This window comes from Symphalangus syndactylus, chromosome 11 (assembly GCF_028878055.3).
Source record: "Symphalangus syndactylus isolate Jambi chromosome 11, NHGRI_mSymSyn1-v2.1_pri, whole genome shotgun sequence".
In the NCBI taxonomy this organism is placed as follows: Eukaryota; Metazoa; Chordata; class Mammalia; order Primates; family Hylobatidae; genus Symphalangus; species Symphalangus syndactylus.
The window spans coordinates 45,593,141-45,610,062 of NC_072433.2; the positions used below are offsets into that span (position 1 = coordinate 45,593,141).

At 40.1% G+C, this 16,922-nt stretch overlaps 2 protein-coding genes across 4 annotated transcripts in view; one reads left to right on the forward strand and one right to left on the reverse strand.

The window, feature by feature from the left end:
* Positions 1-15,837, reverse strand: part of LOC129457711 (lon protease homolog 2, peroxisomal) — a 126,382-nt gene extending 110,545 nt beyond the window's left edge. Inside the window, exons 1-4 of one of the 2 annotated variants that reach the window (XM_055233165.2) lie at positions 15,499-15,837; positions 7,338-7,572; positions 2,968-3,099; positions 1,019-1,141 (exon numbers count right to left, since the gene is read on the reverse strand). In XM_055233165.2, coding sequence (XP_055089140.1) covers positions 1,019-1,141; positions 2,968-3,099; positions 7,338-7,572; positions 15,499-15,731 — 723 coding nt within the window. In that variant the 5' untranslated portion in view covers positions 15,732-15,837. The remainder of the gene's footprint in view (positions 1-1,018; positions 1,142-2,967; positions 3,100-7,337; positions 7,573-15,498) is intronic. The other variant, XM_055233167.2, reaches the window with a different exon arrangement.
* The window catches only part of LOC129457716 (ATP-binding cassette sub-family C member 11), an 80,051-nt gene continuing 78,660 nt past the window's right edge, over positions 15,532-16,922 (forward strand). The window contains exon 1 of one of the 2 annotated variants that reach the window (XM_055233171.2): positions 15,532-15,907. The gene's annotated coding sequence lies outside the window, so the exon portion shown is untranslated. The remainder of the gene's footprint in view (positions 15,908-16,922) is intronic. The other variant, XM_063611886.1, reaches the window with a different exon arrangement.

The following is a 16,922-nucleotide window of genomic DNA, read 5'->3' on the forward strand; positions in this document are numbered from 1 at the left end:
GCATGGTGTCCTGGAGTACTAATCGCCAGCATGATGATCACTGTTCCTATCTCTCTCCTCAGCCTACTTTATTGCCCCTTCTCTAGTCCCACCAGGGAGGAGTTCTTCCCTTCTGTTCTGCCTTCTCTACAATGCATTCTCTTTGATGACAAGACTTCTGTGCTGATGAACATCAAATTGCTAATATAATTCTCAATGCCTCACTTAAGTCAGAGTGCTGCATCTCAACACCTTCAGAGAACTGCCATTTTCATATCCTGTCCACATCAAATATATCTTCCTAACATAAACTCTGTCCAGACATAAAAATAGTAAAATCAGCAGATCAAGATAGACTTCAAACAGATCCCATCGTACATATAAATGTAACAGATGATAATGGGGATGGGAAGGATTATTTAATTAGTGGTGTTGAGTCAAATAAAAAGCTATTTGAGGGAAAAACACAACTGCTGTCTTCAAAATAATGTATGGGTTAAAGAATTGAATACTTTTTAAAAAATCAACTAAAGTTAAACTGAAAGGAAAGTGAATATTTATCAAGCCACTGGAGGTTAGAGGACTTAAGCTTAGAAAACAAAAAAAGATCAAGAGTTGGACTAAATAAAAATGGAAACTTATTATAAGTTGAAAACAGCCAAATTTTGACACACATACAGTCCTTTTAAGAAAGAGTTTTGTATTAGTTTCTTAATACTACATGCAGTAAAAAAATGTTATACTCAAAAGACACCCATCATAGTTATTTGTTAGTGTTTACAATGCACAAAACATTGGAAAAAACACAAAAGGGGAAATGGCTCAGTAAATTATCCTTTTGGATAATAACCAAAACAAAGTGAGAAAAATGCTTACATGCTTTAAAAAAAAATCCAGGCAAAGAAAAGGATGAGAGGGAAACACCTAAATTTTATCAGTAATGCGAGTGGTAGGAGACAATGAACTTTTCTTCTTTGTTCCTCTCTTTATTCTTCTTATTTTTTTTTCAAACCTGAAATGGGTTAAAATAAATATTTACCCTCTTATCATCATCTTGCTTGGGTTTTCTGGTTTTTTGAAGCAATTTCAGGCCTTCAATTTGTCTGACAAGCAGTGGTATAGTCATCTTGAACCGCTCCTCTAGGCTCACAGCATCTAAAATCTAAGGAAATGTGAGTCAATTAATAGGATCTCTCTCAGAAACACACAATCCAAAAACAGGCAGTCAGAGCCATGGTTTAAATTGCCAAATTAAAAAAAAAAATTCTTGACAGTATTCACAGCTACACTATGGCTAAGACAGCCAAATGAACTATATTAATCAGCAAGGTTGTTTGAGATGAATATCAGAATCCTTAAAAAAGAAAGAAAAAAACAGGATCTTGGTTTTTCACTTTAAAATGAAGCTGTGTGTTTTTTTTTTTTTTTTGAGACGGAATCTTGCTCTGTCCCCAGGCTGGAGTGCAGTGGCGAGATCTTGGCTCACTGCAAGCTCCGCCTCCCAGGTTCACATCATTCTCCTGCCTCAGCCTCCCGAGTAGCTGGGACTACAGGCGCCCGACACCATGCCTGGCTAATTTTTTGTATTTTTAGTAGAGACGGGGTTTCACTGTGTTAGCCAGGACGGTCTCGATCTCCTGACCTCGTGATCCACCCGCCTCGGCCTCCCAAAGTGCTGGGATTACAGGCGTGAGCCACTACGTCCGGCCAAAGGGGTGTGTTTTTAAGATAAAAAAACCAGACACACAGTTGACGTCAACTCTCTCTGGGAATTATTCTCTTGAAGCCCAGAATGTGTTTTCATATTAGATCTAAACAAATTATAGGTTCAAAATATTAAATGTTTACATACACAAGAGAACAGAAGCACTCAACCAACTCTCACTAGTCATTTGTCGGAGCACGGGCCGCTCTCCGTTCCCGCAGTAAAACACACTGCTGCCGCCCACAGCCAGGGGGCTCTCTGGCAGTCCTGTAACTCTTCTACTGGTTTAATTATAACCAACCTGTTTGTGTTAGTTGTATTTGCTATTATAATGGTTGGATTTAAGTACTAAATAAACTGATAACATATGAAAGAGCTGTTTCACTGAAAACAAACAAATATTCTAGGATGATTCAGTAAAAAAGACTGCTTTAAAAATACCTTAAAAATAAGTGTGCAAGAAAACTTGAAGTATTACAGTTTGGGAATTAAGTCATGTAAATGTAGGATTCTACACTTGGATTACTTTTCAAGTGTCTTTAAAATTCACCTCACTTTAAATAAATATAAATTTAAAATTATAAGTAATGCATCATAGGTGTGATTTATATAAGAAACATCATGAAGATTCTAAGAAAGCAGATCCACACATAAAGGAAGGGCCATGGCTCCACGTTTAAAAATAGTGAATCAAAGAATGTCTACATGTTTAAGTTAAATTAAATATTTACCTTTTTTTTTTTTTTTTTTTGAGACAGAGTCTCTGTTGCCCAGGCTGGAGTGCAGTGGTGCAATCTTGGCTCACTGCAGCCTCCGCCTCCTGGGTTCAAGCGATTCTCCTGCCTCAGCCTCCCGAGTAGCTGGGATTATAGGCATGCACCACCATGCCCAGCTAATTTTGTATTTTTAGTAGAGATGGGGTTTTACCATGTTGGCCAGGCTGGTCTCAAACTCCTGATCTCAAGCGATCCACCCATCTCGGCCTCCCAAAGGGCTGGGACTACAGGTGTGAGCACCCAGTCAAATATTTACCTTTTTATGATTCTTTGCTTTAACTTTTTCTGTAAATTGACTACTATTACTGATTATGCAAATAAAAGAGCTGCTTGTGTAAACAAAAATATAAAACAATCACATTTGAAAGTCAGTTTAAATGTAAAAGCATTTCAACTACTTTGGGTCTCCAATATCTTTCTCTTGAAGGTCAAAACTTAACTACTCACTATCTAGATTTCAATAAAAAGTGACAAAGCAACCTGGCGTTCAAGAAGGGAACACTGTACCTGGAGTTTCTCTTTGTTGCTTGTTCGGATAATTGATGTCAAGATGTCTGGTAAAGCTTCCCTTGGAAGACTATCTAAAAGACGTCTCAATTTAGCAACTGCAGGGACAGACATATCCAACATTTCAACCAACTAGAAAGGGGAAAAAAAGTCTTTTAAATGAAATCTGGCATTATTTGTGAATTTTTAAAAATCAGATTTCCATCTAGGTTTAATGTTTGGGCCTCAGTCTTTGTTTCTGAAAGATCACTGATTAATATAGTCCACGTATTTTACAGGCCTCAGAAGAAAAGAAAAGTACTTTCAAAACGTCAATCAGAATGAAAAGCAATAATGGCTTAAAAGTAGTTAATACTAATGTTTACAAGGGTTTTGTAAACTTGTGCCATGATTATTTTTAACTTTCTATTGAAAACAATTCAAATGTACAAAAAAGTTGCAAGAATCATACAATAACTCCTGTATATCCTTCTTCCAGATTCACCAACTGAATTCACCAACTGAAAAGTGGCATTTTGCCATGTTTGCTTTCTCTCTCTCCACACTCACACATAATTAATGAACACTTGAGGATAAGCTGCAGAATCGAGATCCTTATTCTTTAAATCTCCAATCCTGTCACAGATTAAGGACCCTTGTTCTTAAGAACAAGAATATTCTCTTACATAATCACAGTATAACGCTTATTAGATGCCTATTATTAGAAATATGTGTATTATTAGAAATTTAGCATAGTTGATGCTATTATGGCCAATCAGAAGCTGAAATATTAATATTTAGTATAACATTTGGGTATTAGTCTGTTCTCACACTGCTAATAAAGACATACCAGAGACTGGGTAATTTATAAAAGACAGAGGTTTAATGGACTCACAGTTCCACATGGCTGGGGAGGCCTCACAATCATGGAGGAAGGCAAAGGAGAAGCAAAGGTCTGTCTTACATGGTGGCAGGCAAGACAGCATGTGCAGGGGAACTATCATTTATATAACCATCTGATCTTGTGAGACTTACTCACCACCAAGAGAACAGTTTGGGGGAACCGCCCCCGTAATTCAATTAGCTACACCTGGCACCGCCCCGACACATGGGAATTATTACAACTCAAGGTGATATTTGTGTGTGGACACAGCCAAACCATATCAATTTGGACTAACTAGAATCTGAGCACTGACTGTGAATGACTTTTAGAAAAACAACTGTCAGCGTATATCTGGGAGTTAAGATAGATTACGCCCAAGACACACTTTCAGTAACTGTGATAGTCATTAGGGCTACTGACAAACTCCCCTTTTCTTCTGGGCACTGCTCTTTCTAACTTCCTTCAAATATATTAATAGGTGTGTCTATGAGTCTTAAATTGATCCATGAAACACAGTGGAAGTAACAGCTCCTTCTGGGCAGAAGCATTACAAGCCAATGAGAGATGCGCCCCATTTCCTTTTCCTGCCTCAGAGATAAGGGAAGCATGTCTTAAGATGAATCTCCAATCCACCTGGGTCCAAGTGACTTTAATAGGCAGACACAACCCCCACTAGTCTCAGGCATGAAACATGAGCCAGAAAGACACTCATGTTATGCGACTGAGATTTCAGAGAAGTTAACACTGCAAAACTTAGTTCACACTAATTCATAATGATGTACTAAACCCTCATTTAGTCAATTCAAATCAGATTTCATGTGCTAGTAATAATCAAACCTCTCCAACAACACTGTAATTTTGGAACCTATCCATTACCTGCCTAGAATGAAGGGAATTAAAGTATAATTACGATGAAGCTGTTCAGGTGGAAGAAGTAGATAATAAAATTTGAATACCCTTGCTACTAGGAATTCACCCTACCAAAATAAAACAGTTAAAACGCATTTTCCAAACATTTACTGAGTACAAACTATTTGCCAGACCCAATAGACTGCTCAGTACAGGATGGCTAAAGGAGAAAAATGAATTCAAGTTTGGTAGAGAAAAAATACCTATAAGATACATTTCAATACAATGTGATAAGCATTATGTTAAATGACATGTACGACAGACTGTGAAGGCACAGAGAGAGGAACACTAACAGCCTACAGCTGCTGGGAAAGCATAGCTTCAATTTTAAAATTCAGAGATGGAGGCTGGGCATAGTGGCAGTTGGATCATGAGGTCAGGAGTTTGAGACCAGCCTGGCCAACATGGTGAAAACTCATCTCTACTAAAGGCACAAAAAATTAGCCGGGCGTGGTGGCGCGTGCCTGTAATGCCAGCTACTCGGGAGGCTGAAGCAGGAGAATTGCTTGAACCCGGGAGGCGGAGGCTGCAGTGAGCCGAAATTGCACCACTGCACTCCAGCCTGGGCAACAGGGCAAGATTCCACTTAAAAAAAAAAAAAAAAAATCAGAGATGGAAGAGCACTCCCAGCAGAACTGAAGGCAGAATCATAGAGACATAAAATAACTCAATGTGAAGCTGTTTTACATTCAGTAGAGCTAGAACTAGGGTGTCAATGAGGTGATAACTAGAGTTGAGGCAAGACAGACAGGCCCAAGACAAGTTGCAAACGGTCTTAATGTTATACTAAGAAATTTGGTGTCCATCCTATAGCCATTAAAGTCTTTTACTCAAGAGAAAGGGATGCCCCAAACTTCTTTTAGAAAGGCTCAGTGAAGAGAAAAGGTTCAAGACAGAAGAACTAGGAGACAGCATGCTATTGAAGAAGTCCATTGAAGAGGGCTGTAGAAGTAGATGCAGAAGGGGATGAAAGAGAATTGGAAATAACCGTAATGTCTAAAAAGGGAAATTATAAAATTAGTATATATTAACTCAATGAAATTAACAAAAGTACTTAATATGAACATTAGACATGGATACAAAAACAAAACATATAATTGAATATGAACTGAGCCCAGAAGATGAACAAAAATTAAATTTGATGCATGATGACAGTAAGATGTGTGGTGATCTATTTATCTCTAAAAATTCTTTTAATGTCACTGCAAAATCTTTACAAGCTTAAAAAGTTTCTCTAGATTCAAAGTGCAAAGAAGTAAAAGCAAAGCAAAAGAGGCTATGAAGCTATCTATGTCCAATAGAAGCACAAAGACCCAGGGAACATCACTGCTGAAAAGAAAAAGAAATTCTATTTCTCTCAATCTCCTTTATTCCTAAGCAGTATATTCACTTATTCCAGTTTTCAAACTGAAATTTCTTTCCTCAAAGTCCTTTCTTTCAGCCCACATAGAAATTACAGATTCAAATTTTCTGTTTTTCTTTTTTTTTTTTTTTTTTTTGAGTCAGGGTCTCGCTCTGTTGCCCAGGCTGGAGTGCAGTGATGCAATCTTGGCTCACTGCAGCTTCCACCTACTAGGTTCAAGTAATCCTCCCACCTCAGCCTCCCCAGTAGCTGGGACTACAGGCACGCACCATCACACTCGGCTAATTTTTGTACATTTTGTAGAGACGGGATCTCACCATGCTGCCCAGGCTGATCTCGAACTCCTGGGCTCAAGCAATCCACCCACCTCAGCCTCCCAAAGTGCTGCAATTACAGGTGTGCACCACTGCACCTGGCCCTCAAATTTTCTATTTTTCTATTATTGTTCATTACACTGTAAGTATGGCTCTTCAAATGCCACATCAGATACAAGTACCACAGGCTATGAACACTTGCCCTAGACATATTTCAATGATCAGTAGTATTTATAATTGAGACTTTTAAACATTATCTGATCCTCATAGATCTAGTTATAGTCACTGGATTATACTAACAGAAAAGTAGAAGACTATACTTTATAATTTTATAATATGTTTCATTAAGGTTTGAAACAAAATGGGGTGGGAATAGGTGCTTTCTGTTCTATCTAGAGTTAACAAAAAAAACTAGAATTAAAGAGTCAAATATTCAATGCAGCATTAAACCTTCCCAGCATTCTAGTTAATCAAGGTTTTAACCATACTTGAAATCAGCCCACCACAGGCTTGATCTACCATAGTTACTGCTAGACAATGTGATCTTGACTTTTGAAGTAATATATTATAAGTCATATAAATGGTGCCTAGATATTTTAGTGACAAATAGCTTCTGTGCAGTATTTCATTTTTTAGCTTTAAATATTTAGGTTTAATAATTATCTAGTTTAGAGACAGTAGAAGTTAGAAAGAAAGCTGTAGAAATAACATATGGAAAACTTTAGACAGGGTAGGCCAATATGTCCTGGAATGATTTAGGTACAACCCCAGACAAGAGTAAATCGGAATTAATATATTATGTTACTAACTCATTTAAATGTATACTGTCCTAAAACTTCACCATCCAACAGATTCACTCTATCTTAGGAAAGCAAAGGAATCAAAGAAAAATGGGTTTTAACAAAAAATAAAAGCAACTTACTTGTACTGCATATTTGTAAAACTGCTCTGATAGTTCTCCTAGCTCCTCCCTCATTTTACAGGTGTTGGGAAACTCCTCAAGTCGGTCCAACTGCTCCACTTCAGCAATGGGATATGGCTTCTCTTTTAAGACCTGTACAATCTGGAAACGGCACAGGCCTGTAATCAACAGAGTGTAGTGGGGCTTGGGCCAGTTACTGCCCACAACCTGAACGGCCAGTGCAGCTGTGCCAATCCTGAAAAACACACAAAACATCGGCATTATAAACATTCAATATGGTAGAACAGAAACTCACTTCAGAAAGTGTTGGCTTTTCTGATACATTCATTAAGCAAAATACATCTGAAGTGTAAATAAATTGTTTCTCTATTTAACTTAGCATCCAGTATGTGGCCTCTTCCGCCACTACCCTCAGCTATATGGCAAAGCAGACCATCTCACTATAATCCGCACCTCTTTTTAAAAATTAGGTAGGAATTTGTAAACACTTGGATTATTCAAGCATAAAAATGTAAGAGAAAAGCAGCTGAGAATTGCATATCTTAAATTAACGTTGCCAACTAAGAATAAGGCAATCTTATACCAGGACAAATATTATCAATTTAAATACATTTAAATATAAATAGCATAAACCAATCTAAGAAATATCTGTTCCAACACCAGTTGTGCTACTAACATCAAGTCAGTTTTCTTACATAATCAGTCTATGAAACTTCCACATACCAACCTTATCACAAACGGCCATCACAAACTGGGAACTTATATATATATATGCCCTTAACACTGAATTTCTAAGTGTGAGGGCTAAATATTAGAGTCCACACACTGCCATAGACTAAGGAGAGCTAAAGAAAGACCCACATCTCAAAAGGTCTCAACCTAGTTCTAAGTGGTAATCACTTTACCTAACAATAGGTGAAAAGGCTTCAAGTCTCAGCTCCTCATCAGCAAATACAACTCTGATCAAGTCACATATAAATTTAATTCACAGAAAGGAAGCCTCATCCAAACTAAGTCAGTTATATAAAATACAAAAATCAACATTGAGAAGACAATTCCAGATCCCAAAATAAATAATATTTTCTCCCTTCAGCCATAGGAAAAGTGGTAATTCCAGAAAAGAAAATAGAAGGACTAGAACTCTCAACACCCTAGGAAAGCGGTAATAGAAGAACACCACACCTGCCCATCTCAAAGATAATAAATCATATAATACAGTATGTGAATATGTGAGTGAACTTGCTTACTTCTACACACAGTGAGTTCTTGATTACTTCCTTATAAATTACTCATTCCGTAGATTACACATAGCCTTTGGCTTCTTTCTGCCACTCAGCTTATTCTGAACTACGTCTATCCCTTCTTACCCTTCAGTCATCATGTTTACAATAAAAACTGATTTAAATAATAACTTAAGCCAAACAACTGAGAAGATAAATTGGTGAGGGAAAAAAATCACATACATAAAAAACTTGAAATTATTTAGCAATTAGCTATTATTTTGACTTATTTGTGTTGTGGTTGCTTTTCTTCAATCAATAGTAGATCATATTTCCCACTTCCTGAAAGCCCACTCAGATTGCCTGAGAAAGTGAGCCACATCTAAACTGATTAGAGAATAACTTAAACCATAATTAATTGCAGATGATATTCATCAATGTTTGTACAATGCTGAAAGAGCTCACAGTCCTGTTTGTATATAAAACATCCACAGACAAGAAACTGGATCCCCAGCCTAAAGGGTTTACAAAGTAGAAACCAAGGAGGAACCAGAAAGAGAGATGAAACAAATCCAAACCTCCGATCAGGAGACAAATTTAATTATTTGGGCTACGTCATTGGGCTAAAAGGTGATGCTAAAGAGGTTTTTTTTTTTTTTTTTGAGACGGAGTCTCACTTTGTCACCAGGCTGGAGCACAGCAGCGTAATCTCGGCTCACTGCAACCTCCGTCTCCTGGGTTCAAGTGATTCTCCTGCCTCAGCCTCCCAAGTAGCTGGGACGACAGGCGCACACCATCACGCCCAGCTAATTTTTTGTATTTTTTGTAGAGATGAGGTTTCACCATGTTGGCCAGGATGCTCTCGATCTCTTCACCTAATGATTCACCCACCCCGGACTCCCAATGTGCTGGGATTACAGGTGTGAGCCACTGTGGTTTCTTTGTTTGTTTTTTAGAGGGAGTCTCGCCCTGTCGCCCAGGCTGAAGTACAATGGCGTGATCTTGGCTTACTGCACTCTGCCTCCTGGGTTCAAGGGATTCTCATGCCTCAGCCTCCCAAGCAGCTGGGATTACAGGCATATACCACCATGCCCAGCTAATTTTTGTATTTTTAGTAGAGATGGCGTTTCACCATGTTGGCCAGGCTGGTCTTGAACTCCTGACCTCAGGTGATCCACCCACCTCAGCCTTCCAAAGTGCTAGGATTACAGGCGTGAGCCACCACACCTGGCCAAAAGGGGTTTTCTTATAAAGCAAATACAATATTTTTGCTGTGAAAGGAAGATGTTCCAAACTGAAGAGATTAAGCTGAAGGTATAGATGTATACATGTCTTAATTGCTTTTTACTTAAAATCACTTATAGTTGACTAGAAATTATCTCTTTTAAAAAAAATCTTTTTTTTTTTTTGTTTTTTAAGAGATGGGATCTCATTATGTTGACCAGGCTGATCTCCAACTACTGGCCTCAAGCAATCCTCCCATCTCGGTCTCCCAAAGTGCTACGATTATAGGCATGAGCCACCGCGCCCAGCCTAGAATATATCCCTTTTAAAGAAAATTATAGATGGCCAGAAACAGAGTACCTGGTGAGACACTGTGGGTGAAAAGCATAGTGAAAAAGAATCTATTGAATATTGGGCCCCAGGTTTTATATATACAAACAGGTAAATAAACAAAATACTCAACTAATATTTTCCTTCTATGATATACAAAAGGTTGTATATCAAGTCAGTCATTTTTCTAAAAATTCTGGCTCTTCTATTGTATGTGCATTATTAGGTATGCTCAAAAGGCAGCATTTTAATTTTGCAATAGATCCAAACTTATACATCCCAATGACTGGTGTCCTTCCCTTTAGCTAGTAGCTCTATAAATCTACATCCTAATTATGATATTGTTCAAAGAAGTTTTGAACCCCTAACTCAAATCTATCCTCAGAGTTTGTAAGATAATGTTTTAATCCAAATCCTAACTCAAATCTACTCTCAGAGTTTGTAAAATATTGTTTTAATTCAAATGAGGTCTGACTACAATGGTTATAATTTGTGTAATTTGGAAACTGACCTAAATAATATAAGAGCTCCAAACATATTTAAGAACCATCAACTGCATCAACTGCAGTAGTGGGAAAATCTAAAAGCAGCACTACTGGAAAAAGCAGTTTTCCAAGATGAGGATATTATGTAAATATCTAATTCCAGCCTATATGCCCAGCACTTCCTCTTTTTTTTTTTTTTTTTTTTTTTTTGCCTATAGACAGAATCTTGCTCTGTCACCCAGGCTGGAGTGCAGTGGTACAATTATAGCTCACTGCAGCTTCAATCACCTGGGCTCAAGTAATCCTCCACCTCAGCATCATGAGTAGGTGGGAGTACAGGCACGTGCCACCAGGCCCAGCCACTTTAAAAAAATTTTTTTACTCAAAGCCCTTAATTTTTCTTGGAATCTTTAATCTTCCAAGACCTTCCTGCAATGATGTTAGTTCAGTTCAGCCCGTGTTGGAATAATATGGGGCCTCCCCACTCCTCTCTTTAATCCCCTTTTGTGAAAATCTACATTTAAAACTACCCATTTGGATATAGGTTTAGAATGCTTTGCAGTTTCAAAAGACTTTCATATGTATACTTCATTTTATACCTCCTTTCACCCCATGAAGAAGGTAGTATTATTTCCTTATTACAAGTGAGTAAATGAGATTCAAAAAGGTAGAACATGGCATGGTGGCTCACGCCTATAATCCCAGCACTTTGGGAGGCCGAGGCAAGTGGATCGCTTGGGCTCAGGAGTTCGAAACCAGTTTGAGCAACATGGCAAAACCCCATTTCCACCAGGAAAAAAAAAAGCTAGGCATTGTGGCACGTGCCTGTAGTCCCAGACACTCAGGAGGCTGAGGTGGATCACTTGAACCTGGGAGGCAGAGGTTGCAGTGAGCTGAGATGGCACCACTGCACCAGCATGGGTGACAGAGTGAGACCCTGTCTCAAAAAAATAAAAGTAGAACAACTTAGTTATACGTGGTTACAAGAAAATTTAATAGAAATAAATTTAAATTTAAAATTTAAAGGATAAATTTAAATTTCATAAATTGAGTTCCTTACTTATATTTTAAGACAAACTTTACTTTTTTCTCATCACAATGGACAATAGGTACCACTTCTACCTACAAGAATTATAAACATAGGCCAGGTATGGTGGCTCATATCTGTAATCCTAACACTTTGGGAGACTGAAGCAGGAGGATCACTTGAGCCCACAAGTTTGACACCAGCCTGGTGAGGAGGACTGAGAAGTCGGCACTATGAGGAAATGAAGCCATGTACCCTGAAAAGTGTAAATTTGGAAGAAAGCTGGATGACCATCTTGGAATGCTTGAAAGGGTATTGTACAGGTAGTGCTAAATTATGACCCCTTTTCACTAAGAAAACAATGGGTCACTCAGGAAGCACTAAAAATGCAGTTCTACTAAGCAGAAAAACGCAGGGTGCCCTGGGTCAGCATGGCAGCCAAGTTCTATACTGCAGGACAAGTTCAAAGCTCCTCCTTTAAAAAGGCTCCTGCAGGCAACATGCCTGCACACTAATGTGCAGAAAGGGACTGTACTACTCAAAACCACCAAGGAAGTGGCAGAGGTAAGTCAACATCTAACCCTGCCACTCTGTGTGGCAAAGAACGCTGGGAGCAAATTACTTCTGCTGCTCCTTGAAGGCTGCAGCCAGTGTCACCTGGATGGTGTAAAGGAAACAAGAGACAGGAACAGAGCTCCTCGTCTCACCTCTGCGCTACCATACAGAAAAGCAGGTAACTGGGGAAGGACAGACTTGTGCATGGAAACAGACTAATGCTATGGATAACTCAGTATTAGTATTATTAAAGCTTTTTTTTTTTTAAGTAGAGTGTTTTAAAAGCCATATTAGAGAAAAAAAGACATTGGAAACTATTACCAAGGAATATGGTACAATCTTTCCACATAGGCTTTTTAAGTAGCAAACAATACTTCTAGGATAACTAGATGGTCTGATGAGTTCTTTTAATGCTGGAATTCTATGAAGACTTTTCAATGTACATTTTCTAATTTAAATGATTAAATTTTAAATCATTTAACCCTACCACTGAGTGTGGCAAAGAATGCTGGGAGCAAATTACTTCTGCTGCTCCTTGAAGGCTGTGCCAGTGTCACCTGGATAGTGTAAAGGAAACATGAGACAGGAACAGAGCCCCTCGTCTCACCTCTGGGCTACCGTTCAGAAAAGCAGGTAACTGGGGAAGGACAGACTTGTGCATGGAAACAGGCTACTACTATGGATAACTCAGTATTGGTATTGTTAAAGCTTTTTTTTTTTTTTTTTTTAAGTAGAGTGTTTTAAAGGTCCTATTAGAGAAAAAAAAAGACATTGGAAACTATTACCAAGGAATATGGTACAATCTTTCCACACAGCTTTTTAAGTAGCAAACAATACTTCTAGGATAACTAGATGGTCTGATGAGTTCTTATAATGCTGGACTTCTGTGAAGACTTTTCAATGTATGTTTTCTAATTTAAATGATTAAATTTTAACATTGCTACTCAGTTAAAGGCAATAATATGAACATCAAGGATCAGACCACACGGTATCTGATTATTAGTGATTACTTTCAAGCAGGAGAATTGAGGATTGTTGTTTTGGAGGGATTTTCATAAAATAAATTAAAAACCTGAAGGGTATGGTGGCGCTTGCCTATAGTCCCAGCTACTCCAGAGGCCAAAGCAGGGGATAGCTTGAGTCCGGGAGTTCGAGACCAGCCTAGGCAACACAGTGAGACCCCCATTTCTACAAAAAATTTAAAAATTAGCTGGGTGTAGTGGTGCACGCCTGTAGTCCCAGCCACTCCGGAAGCTGAGGCGGGACGATCACTTGAGCCCAGGAGTTCAAGGTTGCGGTAGGCTACGATCACGCCACTACACTTCAGCCGAGGAGACAGAATGAGACTCTGTCTCAAAAAATAAATGAATAAATAATAAAAACCGTCCAAAATCTTGCCAGAATAATACCAACAAATAGTGAAACTTAAAATGTGACTAAATCGACTTTTCAAGTTCACAATGTGCCCATGGCTAATCAATACATAGGCACAGTAGAAAGAAAATGAAAAGTCTAATCATGACCACTCTTGCCTAGACAGGGAACTAAGTGCCTGGGCACAGAAGGCAAAAAAATTTGGGAAAAGTAAGCAGAAGGAGCAGGGTCATATGTTGGGAAACTAGAATCCAATACAATTTATCAAAGAGTACTGAAACTTGGAATGTGACCAATTCCACTCAGACAGTAACCAAAGGCAGGTCAGATGGGAGCCAAAATATTTTCTATGCTTGAGAAAATCAAGGCTTTTACAATATAAATGAATACTGGGCTGTTGTGGAAGGTTTGTTGGTCTTTGTTCCTTTGTTTTGTTTTCTTTTAACGGGGGTGGGGGGGAGGTACCCGTCTCCTTTGACAATCTGAAGAAAGCAAAGGATTCTCCCAAAAATAATGTACATAATCACAAGATTTTGAGGAAAAATAAGGCATGTCCAACCCTCTGGAAATCCATTCAGAGTCAGGAACCCCTAATTTAAAAATGAGGGATAACTGCCAGGAAAGGAGAAGCTCTAAACTGAAAACACAACACCTCCAGTAGAGTTAGGAATAGGAGGCGGGTGCTTGGGAGCTGAGTTTGAAGATACTTGTTGAGAGCACACTATATACCAGCATTGTCCAATAAAAATATAATGTGGGCCACATATAAAATTTTAGTGGCCACATTATAAAGTAAAAACAGCAGGAATCTTAATATTTTATTAACCCCAAGTACTCAAAATATTACCGTTCCAACATTTAATCTATATAAAATGTATTAATCAAAAAGTTTTTTTCAAAATCTGGTGTGTATTGTACACTTACAGCACATTTAGGGTGACCAACCTCCTGGTTTCCCTGGGATGGAGAGGCTAAAACATAGGACTTTCAATGCTAAAACAGACAATCCCAGCAAACCAGGACAATTGGCAACTCTATCATCTCAATTTGACGAGCCACGTGCACTACACAGTACTGGACAGCACAGTCATCCATCATGCATGGTGCAAAGCAGAATATACACATTATTCAATTTATTCTTCATAACATGCCTAAGAGATGGATGCTGTCAGTTTCCAAACTACAGACTAAAAGAAATAGAGGTTAAGGCTCTCACCCAAAGTCACACCAATAGGGCGACGGTATTGGGCAATACAGTAGTAAGCCTGGGGCCTAAGAAATGTTATGAGTGAAGCAGCAGAGGTGAGAGGCTAGGAAAGTTCCAGAAAGAGGGACCAGCGAAAATGTAAGCAGGAAAGGCTCTTTACAAAGGGAAAAAGAAAGATTAGGGGGAGAAAGAAAAGGGTGGCAGGGAGTATAGAAGAAAGGCACCCACAAATAGTGCAGTTTAGGAATGAAACAGGAAAAGTTAAAACTCGCGGAGCAGAGAATGCCTCAGCGGACAAAAATGACGGGTGACAGAAAAGGGGAGGCGGATAGGAGGAAAGGGCAGTGGGGAGAAAGGTGGAAAACGAAGGAAAGTGAAGGCAGAGATCACCGGGGAGAAAGAAAGGGCCTGAAAAGTTAAAAGCACTGGCCTCGGGAGCTGAAGACCGAGGGAGAGGAATTGCGGGGGAGAAAGAGGATTCAAATTAAATTATCCAGAACGGTAGGGAACTGTGTAGTTTCACCAGATGTCAGGCACTACTTCATGAACGATCTCATTCATGGTCATGGCGCAGGTATCTGTCATCCCCATTTTGCACGTGATAGCACCGGAGAGGCGAAACCGAGCCGCGAAGGCCGCTCCGAACCGAGCCTCGTGCTCAAGGCAGGCCGTGGCCTAGGCCCGGGTCCCCGGAGGAGGCCGCGCTGCCCGCCGCCGCTGCGGGGGCAGCCAGGCCTACCTGTGCAGCGGCGGCAGGTCCTGCGCGTCGCTGGCGGGGTCAGGCGTGTTGGGGATGACGCCCAGGATGGTGCTTTGCAGCGACGTGCCCTTCAGAAGGCGGCTCCGCACCAGCTGCAGGTTGCGGGCCGAGTCCACACTGGTGCGCATGGTGGAGCCGGGCAGCAGGACGCCCTCGTGGGTGAGCAACAGCGGGAGGCGGCTGGGGATCTGGATGGGGCTCACTGATGACATGCTGGCAGCCGTTCGCACTGGCGGCTGTCAAAAGGAGCCGGACAGCTGCCCGCGGCCTGCCCCGCACCCACCAAACCTCAGACCCGCCTCCGCGCCCCCGCTTCCGGCTACGCGCTACGGTCCGTCCCCGGGCCCAAAAACCATCGCTTCGCGCTGCTCTCTAGCAGAGCCTTCCGGTAAGAATTAAGCGTCGTACCTATGCGAAAAGAGGTGCACTCAAGCGTGCGGCGACTTTCGCCTCACTTACAGAGTATATTTGGAAGGATGATCTTATTTGAATTGTATATACTAGAAGTGTTTTTAACTTTTTTTCAATTTTTTTACATATACTTGAAGTGTTTTTAACCTTTGATTCGAACTAATTATTTATTTATTTATTTATTTATGTATTTATTTATTTATTTATTTATTTTGAGACAGATTCTCGCTCTGTCGCGGAGGCTGGAGTACAGTGGCGCGATATCCGCGCCTTGCAGCCTCCGCCTCCCGGGTTCAAGCGATTCTCCTGCCTCAGCCTCCCGAATAGCTGGGATTACAGATGCCCGCCACCACACCCAGCTAATTGTTGTATTTTTAGTAGGGAGGGGATTTCACCATGTTGGCCAGGCTGGTCTCATAACTCCTGACCTCAAGCGATCCGTCCACCTCGGCCTCCCAAAGTGCTGGGATTACAGGCGTGAGCCAACGTGCCCGGCCCGAATTGATTTTAGATGTACAAAACTACAGCAAAGAGTTCCTATATACCTTTCACCCAGTTTCGTCTGTTATCATCTTACATAATCATAGTTCAATTTTCAAAACCAGGAAATTAACATTACTATCGTTTAACCTATAGACCTTACCCAAATTTTGCCAGTTTTCCCACTAATGTCCTTCGCTGGATCTGGTCCAGGATCCAATATCCAGGATCCTGTTATGAAATCTCCTAGGTGTTTTGTTATGAAATCTCCTAGGTGTTCTCTAATCTGTGGCAAGTCCTCAATTTTTTTTAATTTTTTTTTATTTTTTATTTTTGAGACGGAGTCTCTCTCCGTCGCCCAGGCTAGAGTGCAGTGGTGAGATCTCAGCTCACTGGGAGCTCCGCCTCCTGGGTTCATGCCATTCTCCTGCCTCAGCCTCCCGAGTAGCTGGGACTACAGGCTCCCGCCACCATGCCCGGCTAATTTTTTGTATTTTTAGTAGAGATGGGGT